Genomic DNA, 10,652 nt, shown 5'->3' with positions numbered 1-10,652 from the left:
GCAAACTGGAGAAGAAAGTAAAGATAAGAAAGAAACGATGATGATTGGAGGACTTCCGGTATTGACGAAATCGAACTACAAAGTATGGTCGATCAAGATGGAGGGATTTTTGAAAGACTATGGCTTTTGGGAAGTTATTGAACCTACAGTCGGCGTAGCTGTAGATGAAAGGAAGATGTATACGGCGTTAGGGTTCATATGTCAAACCCTACCGGAAGATTTATTGGTCCAAGTTGGCATACTCATGAATGCAAAGGAAGTATGGTGTGCTTTGAAGATTCGATTTCTTGGAATTGATTATGTACGGAAGGAAGAAGATGAAAAAGCATCTCAAGAAGCCGCTGAGAAAGAAAGATTGGATAAGATCGTTGAGAAGGAAAGATTGGATGCTATTGTTCAAGAAGAACAAGTACGTAATATTGAAGCTCAGGAAGCTACAGAGAATGAAGAAGCTTTGCAAGCAGTTTTGAGAAGTAAAGGAAAAGAAAGGTTGAATGAAGAAATAGAAAGAATTTCTTCAGAAGAAGAGAAGATGGTGAATCTTCAGGTATGTTTGTCTGACTCAAACAACCTTGAGGATGAGAAAGTTGATAAGATAAGTGAGCAGAAAGGAAGCAAGAAATCTACTAATGATGATGATGAGAGAAAGGTTATGGAATTGAATGAAAGGAATGATGTAGCTAACAAGACTGCAGGTTTAGAAGTGCGTGTGAAAGTCAATAATCGAGCAGTTGATGAAAAAGTCAGAACCGAATGAAAGGTTGAGAAGAATTGTCAGAATGGAAGACCTAGTAGGGTCTGATAAAGAAGGAATGAATAGCCCATCTACAAGTTTTGATGAGCAAAGAATGAAAAGAAAAGTGAAAAAGAAGAATGTGGAGAATGAAGTGGTATGTGAGATCAATGTGGATGGTTTGAACGATGAACGTGAAGAACTTGTTAAACAAGTTTGTTACAAACAACTGAAAAGAAAGGGTAAAGATGAACCAATGATTAAGATTGAAGAGTTGAGAGTGCTACTGGGAATTAAAGACCTTGGTGGTACAAAAGAAGATGAATAATTCAAGATTAAGGGGGTGAATAAAGGATTAATCTTGAATATAATAAAGTTAAGGGTTTATTTTATTAAGTTATAATTTAGTTATTTGAATTGTAGTAGGTTTAGGAAAGGTATGTCTTGGAGAACAAGTTTAGTGAGTCTATAAATAGAGTCTAGTTTGTTAGTTTTATTGGTAATAAGTTGAGAGGGAGTCAAGAGAGAGTTAGGAGTCTCATCTCCATGTACGTTTGATAAGTTCGTGAAGTTCGTTTGTTAAGTTCGTTTAATTATATGAAAAGCGTCGAGGGTTGTCACCCCATTATCGCGTGTTTGTTTGGTTGATAAGTTCGTTTGATATGATTGTTTGATCTGTCTGGTCTATGGAACCTAGTCTGCAACATGATTTAGAGTACCTAAAAGCATATGACATCATTGGTGAACTCAAGTTGATGTTCCAAGAGCGAGCCTGACAAAAGATCTGTGGCACTATGATTTCAACAATTAAAAATTAAAAAAGGACCGATTTCAATACCATTGGGAAATAACTTGCCAAATAGAGTGAGCAAAAAGAACAAGAAGCACATTGGGAAATAACTTGCCAAATAGAGTGAGCAAAAAGAACAAGAAGCAAATAAGTGTTGTGATGTTTCATTATAGTCACCACAACACGGGCACACCAGACTGGACCAAACGTCTCACCTAGCCAACGACACTAACTAAGGTAGGAAGATGATCCTGAACCGCTCGCCACCCAAGGATACTAACCTTACACAGGACCCATCAATTCCAGAAGAAGTTACACGAACTGGCTTCATTACAGAGATCTTGTACCTGGGTTCTAACAGTTTTAACCAACAAAATTCCTACGGCGTATGATACATTTGCTTTAAAAGAAACACCTTATTTAAAGGCACTTTGTTAAGTCTGCCCAAACTTAAAGCAGCTTAAATATCGGTTTATTTTCGCTGTAATACAGTATCCCTAGATCTACGGAAATTAAAGCTCAAACAAAATAAACGCAAATTAACATATTCATTTGCTAGTTCATAAGTTCCATCATGGTTCAACAATCTTGCAAAAATTTGCTATGTAAATACCAACTACAGATAGCTTCAAATCAATAACCACAAATCAAAAGATGATCACAGTGAACTTTGACCAAAATAAAAGTCAGCATACTAAGATCCATGTCTTTCACTAGTCATATGAGTTAAAGGGATGATACTCCTTGCCATCAATTAACTGCAAACACAAAAGAAAGGCGGGTTGGATACATGGTCAAAATGGGTTGACTTTTAACATGGGTTAAAACAGGCTGTATCGTCAGTCAACAGACCCGAAACACTTCTTTTATCCATTTTGTGGGTTTTTATAACTAAATTTTGTCAAATATGATTTCAATAACACTATATGATTACCAATATAATAAATAACTAATTTATTAATACCCTATGTGATGGCTCGTGATCGTCTAATTAAAACTCAAACGAGCTCAAGCTCGATCCTTAAAATAAGCTTGGTTAATAAACGAGCCCAATCTCAAGCTAGCAAACGGGGCTAAACGAGCCTATTTATTATATAATTCTTGTTAAAGTTACATATAAACCTACTATAAATATAAACAATGCATATAATCATATACATAAAAATTATAATTAAAAAATACATAAAAAATAATCAAAAATTAATATGACTTAATTACTAAATATTAAATGAGCTTGATCTTTTAAAAACGACACACAGCCAGAGCTCTTGTAAAGCTCGGCTCGGCTCGGCTCGGCTCGGCTCGGCTCGGCTCGGATCATATTTTACACCCCTAGTGATTAGTATTTTAGAAATTTTTCACGGTTTTGGGATGGATAAAGGATTAGGTAATACCCACCCAACTACACTTAATATATTATATAATTTAAAAATAAAATAAACAGTATGTTAAGTTTAGTTGAAAACTTGAAACTATTAAAATTACAGAGTTGTAGAACTTAGAAGTGTAGTTGAGTACTTTTTACTATTTCTGGTCGGTTTTTAGGTGGCATTAAGATCAGGTTTTGAGAAATAGATATCCCAACAGGTAATTTTTAATGGCATAAGATCATAACAGATACTTGTGAACCTGATGGGGATTAATAGAGGTGTGCTTGGGTCGGTTTTGAGCTCAAACAAAAATTTAGGTTTTTGAACTTTAAGAATCGTTTAGTTTCAGTTTTTTTCTGTTTTTGGATTGGGTTTGGTTCTGTTTCGTCTTTTTGGTTTTGCCACTTGAAACTTTTGGGCAGAAAAAAATGCCCCAAATAATGAATTTCTGGCTAAATCTTTTTGTTAATTAATAAGTAATTGATTATTATAAATCTAGACTAAAATATTTGGGTTGCATTATTTTTTACGAAAATGAAAGTTTATAACTTCAGTTAGTGATTTACAAAAACATAAACCCAAACCATCGGTTTTTGTTTCAGTTCATTTCTGGATCGGTTTTTTTATTTAGTGCACACCCCTAGGTATTAAAGTGTATGGGACTGCAATTACCAAAACCCGTCAAATAATCGAACGTGTAAAAACATAATCCAAATCGAACCACTTACATCCCATTGCTTGATCACAGCATAGAATCAGTCTTAGCCGGCAACCTCCTGAAGAAATTAAGCGGGACACCCGGTAACTTATGCCTGAACTTGGGGTGCCGCAACACATAAAACCCATAAATAAGCGCCACAACTTGAAATGGTGTCACATAAAGCACAACCGCAATAACCAAACAAAATATCAGAAACAATGCGGTAGCCCTCGGATCCCGCCAGCTCAGCAAAGCCTGAAACCGTTCCCCTTGAGTCGCCAAATCCCCAACCACCGTCTGAATCCGCCCCGCAATACTCCTTAACCGGTCATACCGCATTCTCACCACATCCGGATTACGGTTAGTTGGAAAGTTATCAAACTCCTCATCAAGTTCATCCGGATGCGCGTTATCTGCACAGGACAGTCGTGTGTCCATATGCGGCGGGTTTCTTGGTCTCCATTTATAATACCATATTCCAATCAAAAATAGGTACAAAAACACGGTCGGTAAAATAAGCTCGGGATACAATACTAGTATTAAGAAAAGTATGTGGATCAACACTGAGGTTATCGGATTCTTCCAGTTACATATCTGATCAAACCATTTTGCGATCGCAATTAACCCACTTAAAACAGACATGATACGAAAGAAGTTGGCTTTACTTCTCCTCATACTCCACATATGAGAACCGACATCAAGCATGTACTCGACTACCTCTTTTCTTAGCGGAGGCTCAGCCCGTGCGAGCCGCGTGGACACGATCTGTGTCGCCTGGTGTCGCAAGCTGTCGAGCTGGGCCACTGTTAAAGGATATATATAATGCATTTTGGGTAATAATGGTTGCGAGTACAAGTGCATCATGTTTACTAACCGCGAACATGTGAAACGAACCGCTAGATGAATCTCACCCATTTTCTTAACCCCTGTCGGATGCAAAACCAATAAAGGGTACGAGTGTGTGTACACGCGGTCTGTCTCAAGAGTAGATAATCGCACACGAACCTTCCCGATTCTCGAGTCTTTGTTATTACTATTATTATCACCACCATTATGTAAATGACAGTTGTCGAACACACCGATCGTTACAACAGTGCATGGATCGAAAACCTCCCACGTGTACTGCTCATTCCACTTAGGGGCAAAGCTGTCAACAATAGTACGCGTTCGGACCCACTTGTTACCGTACTTAGCCACGCAATACGCATCCGTGGTGGCCCGACCGTCTTTTGTTTTCATCGGTGTTAAAGCGTGAGCGCTTAATATTCCAACTTCTAAAACCCCAATGCTATTTTTCCATAACTGTTTAGCAGTGGGTCTAAGATCACTGCTATAGTGAGTCGACTCGTCAAGCACGTGATAACCGCCTTCTAAACAAATCCGCATATGAATCCTACTAGCAAACTTAACTTCTTTCTTCTTTTCACCTTCAATGACTCCATTTTTATCAAGATTAAACCATCTTGTGTTGACTGCTCGATGGTCAAGCCTTCGGTCAGCATATTGTAACGGGATCACGCACTTTCCAAGAACTTCATCTTTGTTAGGTGCAACTCTATCTTCTACACTCAGTAATAACGGCTCCTCAAATGGCTCTGCAGCTACAAACATCAAATCTTCGTTCCACATCGGGTTTAAAGATTTGTTTGCAGAGATCCTGGTCCTCAGATGCTGGTTTCCGAGAACAGCTTTTACGCAAACTTCGGGGAATCGCGTTTTATCATTTGGGATTAGGTCTTGTGCTTCTATAACATTAACCCTAAGATACCTGCAAATATTAGATTATTAGATTACATAAAGGATGCAAACTAGAGCAATCCATTGGCCCGAGTTAGGTTAGTTTAGGCCAGGGTTGTGAACGAGCAATCCGCTTGCGAGCTACTCAATATCAGAGCGATGGAAAGCTCGAAACGAGCCAAGCTTTATCAATCTCGAGCCCAAGCCTCAAACAAAGCTCATTTAGTTATCAAGCCCAAGCTTGAGCCTCAAGTATTTTTAACTTTTAACACTTTCGGACTTCTATGTATTAATTTCGCACTGCAAAGCTGAGCTCACGCCAAGCTTTGGCTCGTTTAAGGTCCTGCACACGACCTCGAGCCGAGCTTAGTCTCATTTAAGATTTTTATCAAAATATATAAATATGATTAAATATGTATATAACTAATTAACAAATAAACGAGACAGACCCGAGACGAACTTGAAAACGACTCACGAGCCGATCTCCTCTGGCTCAGCTCGTTTACACCCCTAGGCTAGTTTAGGATTTGTTTCAGATCTCTCGTTTACTATATATTGAGTGCTCCTCTGTTATAAATTAAACAATCCATTTACAAAGTTTTCTATAAATTAAACGCCTCAAATCCGTGATGCGTGCGCGTCAACTCTTTTTGGTCAAAACACATTGAAGCACACCGCGCATTTCAAAACCAAGCTCGGGCCCATGAGCTAAACATAAATACACCCTAATACTAATAATCTAATAGTTTACCATACCAAAGTTTGGGTGAAAGATAAACTTTCGACCGGATATTCGCTAAACCGTCTGCAAATCCAACAGTTGCAGCATCCGAATGCCACGCTTCAGAAAATGCTTCATCTGCTTGTGTGCCCCACCAAACCGCTAACATTAGCTCCCCTTTTCTTCCTTCCAATCTATACCATTGTGGAGCTAAAGGACTATCGGGTGGGACCCGTTTTGGGACCTCGTTAAGATCAAACAACACGCGACCGATGACATCATCTTTAATCATGTCTTTATCTTTCACAGTGACCTCAAGAAACGATGCTTGAATTCGATCTTTAGAGAAAGCAAACACTTGGTTCCATTCGGGATTTGTTTTCTTCTCGAAGTGACGTGTCACGCCTTTGTAGTTCCCTAAACGGACCTCGGTATATGGGTCACAACTGCCTGTGATGTCTTTTGAAGGTAAGTCTATTGCTTTTACAACACGAACGTATAAGTATTGCATTTGTTCCACGAGGTCATATGTGGTTGTGACCTTGTCCCCGGTGACTTTGCCCCCACCGAGGTGCGGTTTTGTCTCCTTGAGGGAGAAATCTTCTTGTGGAGGTCTTTGCATCATCTGTATAAATAAAAGATTAGTAGAAATCAAAGCAGAAATATATATAACTAACAACATAAACTAACACAGATTGTATAAATGAAGTAAATAAATCATAAATGGTGGATAAATTTCATGCTATGGTGTGCAAAAAACCAAATCAATCAACCTATAACCAAATTGACTGAACTTAAGAAAACACTAAAGGGTCGGTTTTGACCAATTTAAGCAATTCATAACTGAAGATTTAGTAAAAGGTTTACAAATGTCAAATGATAAAGCTCAAATTATTCAAACCCAAATGTCTAATAACAATTTATTAGTTAGGCCCAAACATTTTATGTCCAACTTTAGTTCACGATTAACCGACCCATAACCGAACCAAACAACTTTTAAAACCAATCAACCATAACCGATTGGTTATGGTTCTTCAGGTAACCAACCCATGCACACCCCAAGTTCATACTAAGATCATAAAGAAGGCAAAAATCATCCACGAGGGAGGGTTCAACACGAAAGACATTTTTGCAAGAAGAGAAAAAAAAAACAAACAAAACATATCATTCATTTTTTCAAGTTTAAAAATTAAAAAACACAATAAAATGGTTGAAATGTATCGTTTATTCATCTTTTTATTCATCTTTTTTAACATTATAAAAAGCATATAAACAAAATTCGTTTATTTATAGAACCTACACATGTGTAAATCATGTTAAAATATATATATGTATATATATAAATCATGTGTAGGCATATTTCCTACACGCAACCTACAAATGTGTAGTGTAGGTAAACAATAAAAAATATTTAAAAAAAACATATGAAGAAAATTAAAAAGGAAAAATATTTAAAAAATATTCTAACAAGGAAAAAATTAAAAAAATATATGTTACATTGGTAGAAAAAAATGAAACAGTTTATTGTAGCAGTAATTTAGTCAACAAGAAGTAACAAAGTAATTAATTAATTTAAATTTAAATTTGAAAGTAAACCAAAAATTGGAAGGCAAAAGTTTCAGATCTGAAGGAGCAAAAGCAACAGATAACACATATTTCAAAACCCTAATTTTGTAAATCGATAACGGCGTCAAAAGTTGACGGAAATCGAAACTTTGAAGCCAAAATCAGTCAAATCGGAACAACATCCAGAACGAAATACATTAATTCGAAGTAAGCAAAAACGTAATGCGGTGAGTAAACAGACGCAAAATCGAAGTGAATATATGCAGAGAATGTGAGCGTGTGTGAATGTACCTTAGTGAGAGTGACAATGGTGGAAGATTCTTAAGCAGAATTTAAAGGAATTTAAATATTATATGAAAATAAAATACGAAGAATAAGGTTTTGAAGGGGTTTTGTAGAATGTATAGTGCGTGCTGTCGAGGTGGGGATGTCTGTCTGTCTGTCTGGGCTAAAGTTTTGTAATAATATATTATTATTAAAACAATATTTTTTATAATATTATGTTTCTTTTACTTAAAGTTTGGTACCGAATATACTTAGCTTCTTTTTACCATATTTTTTCTTATGGTTATAGACGACTTTCTTCTAGTAGGCTATCTCACTTTTTAAATTTAAAAAATTCTATTATTCTACTTTGTCTAGATTATGTTATCTTAATCAAACTCACGTTAGTGTTTCACAGGAAAATCATACCGCCGGCTACCACTTGAGAGTCGTTGTACCACGACAAGAGCATAACTTTATGTCGTAACACACGGTATGATGAAAACCGGGTGGGATCGGAATTCATACTGACAACCTTGCACAAGGTCTAGCTCAAACCCTTCATTGTCGTAATCCACCAAAAGTGACATAAATGGGGATCGAACTTATGTCTCCATTAAACTCGAGTCTCTTACCACTAGGCTATAAATGGAGGATTTTCTATTTACCATATTTACCGCTAGTGATTAAAATATTGATAAAAGATAATAATAAGTGTTAGATCCCCATACTTTTCTTAAAACTAGTATTGTATAACAATAATAGTATAAAAACTAAAAAGTATAAAAGATAATAAAAGGATAAACACAAGAAGAACCGAAAGTATAATGCTTGTAATATAATTATGATTGTAAGAAAGTATTGTTGTTGTTGTTAAAACAATAACTTTTTTGTCACTTTTGAGGTTTTATATATGTTTCTATAATAAAAAGTTTAGCATCAAATAGACTTGTTTCGTATTTACCATATATATACTCTTGATTGAAAACTTGCATAAAGATAACAAGTGTTAATACTATTAACAATAGGAGAAAATATGCAATATAATGTTTGTATTAATTATAATTTTAATTATAACTATATATTAAATATGAAATGTTAAGTGTGTTTAAATTATGAATTTTATGCCACTTGTAGTAGTTGATGGTCGGAGCGTTAAACACAGTCTTTTAGCAACTTTTAGGCGTCAAACCCATTATCCAATAGTCAATGGACGTTAAAGTCATTTTCACAACGGGCCTAACGAGAAATGGATGAGTGATAGGTGTGACCCCTTCACAATCAATTAATCATACTTTTTTTTTTATTTTGTTTCTTTAACTTATTTGTTAGTTAAAATAGTATACCAAAGTTAAAAGGTAAGTTAGTAAAAGTCACACTGTTTAAGTGACTGTAGGGGTATGGTACTTGAAGAGGTAGGTCCCAGCAGAGCCCAGTTGGAACCGCAAGACTCACCTTAAACAGGGACGTCTGCGCAGAGACCAACTGGATCCGCAGGACCAACCATGCTCAGAGAAGTGACGTCCTTACGCGCAGTATGCAAGCTGGTCCCGCAGGAAATGCCTCCCATGGTGAAGGACTCCGCCTGTTCCCGCAGCCTCGGATACAAGCCATGAGTGAAGGCCACCCGCGCAGCATGGCTACACGCACTAGGCACTTAACTCTCCCCAGTGTCACCTGAAGGAATGAGCAAAGGCGGGAGGGGGAAAACTCCCGCCTAAATGAGCCAGTCCGTATGATGGAGGATCTTTTGTGTGATACCTGACGAGGTACAGACAAAAGATCTGACCAAGAATGCGACAGCTCACTGACAGCAGCATGGCAGACAGCACGCCACAGCACTGTGACCAATAGCCGCCGCCTACCCACCAACTCCTGCCATACCACGTGCCTAGCCTGTTGTTGGCAGAAGAGGAAGAGTGCACGACACGCCTGCTCTGTGTCAGCCGCTACCTATCCACCACTCACAGGCAGGGCACGTGCATAGGTTACAGTTGGTAGCGTGTTGGGCCGGCTAAACCCCTTGGAAACCTACCTTCGGCTATAAATACCCCAAATGGTATGACCATCTGATCTCATCATATTATCATCAGATATACCTGATATCTGCTCTAGCAATCTCTTAATATACTTTTATATTTAAAGAGCAATCTAGTCTGATTCTCACGCCGGAGGGTGGTCACAAGGAGGAACCCCCCCCCCCCCTTCTCAGTGACGAGCTCACGGTGTCTGTTTTGCAGGTTATCAGAAGAACCATCTTCCAAGGGTCTAACCCCTCGTGGGAAACAGCTCTCCAACCCCTAGGTTACCAGTAATCGGTCGGGGTTCGATTGGTGTTTCTTCATTGGCGCCATCCGTGCATAAAGCTAGAACTTCATTTTTCTCCAGTTTTTTCAAACTTCTAGAAAGATGGTTAAAGAGACTCCGGTAACCACAACCCCAGCTACTGGAGGGAATACCGGCAACACAGTTTTTACAAACACTACCCCGGTTACCCAAGCCGGGGCAAGTGAAGTAAATTTTACGAACACTACCCCAGTTACCCAAGCTGGGGCAAGTGCAGTAAATAATCGCCCACTGGGATTCACCGATACCCAGTTTAAAAAACGAACAAGACTCCCCCGCCAAACTCTCGAGGAAGTTAAGGCATGGGCGGAGGCACGACAAAAGGAATTCCAAGCTGAGTTGGACGAACGCTTGCGTTCCGTCCAACAGGCCGACGAATTCGAAGAATACTTGGACAATGACTCGGAGGAATCCGACTCCGACGC

General features: G+C 38.1%; 1 protein-coding gene across 1 annotated transcript; it reads right to left on the bottom strand.

Moving 5' to 3' along the window:
- Nucleotides 1-1,976: 1,976 nt before the first annotated feature.
- On the bottom strand, nt 1,977-7,970 carry LOC143618739 (FT-interacting protein 3-like). The gene is made up of 4 exons (XM_077090838.1): nt 7,909-7,970; nt 6,087-6,676; nt 3,622-5,361; nt 1,977-2,281 (listed from the first exon to the last, which is right to left on the bottom strand). The coding sequence occupies exons 2-3, from the start codon at nt 6,674-6,676 to the stop codon at nt 3,636-3,638; spliced, it is 2,316 nt and encodes a 771-aa protein (XP_076946953.1). The 5' UTR covers nt 7,909-7,970; the 3' UTR covers nt 1,977-2,281; nt 3,622-3,635.
- Between the last annotated feature and the right edge of the window lie 2,682 nt (nt 7,971-10,652).

This window comes from Bidens hawaiensis, unplaced genomic scaffold (genome assembly GCF_021521415.1).
Source record: "Bidens hawaiensis isolate Kalapana, Puna unplaced genomic scaffold, B.hawaiensis_p1.1 tig00002338_1, whole genome shotgun sequence".
Lineage (NCBI taxonomy): Eukaryota > Viridiplantae > Streptophyta > Magnoliopsida > Asterales > Asteraceae > Bidens > Bidens hawaiensis.
This window is presented reverse-complemented; position numbering and strand designations above follow the sequence as displayed.

Bases quoted from the DNA above. Each gene is read 5' to 3' on its own strand.
- LOC143618739 (XM_077090838.1), bottom strand. From the start codon at position 6,676: ATGATGCAAAGACCTCCACAAGAAGATTTCTCCCTCAAGGAGACAAAA. The intron at 5,362-6,086 runs GTATGGTAAACT...TAATATTTGCAG, and splicing joins TATCTTTCACCCAAACTTTG to GTATCTTAGGGTTAATGTTA.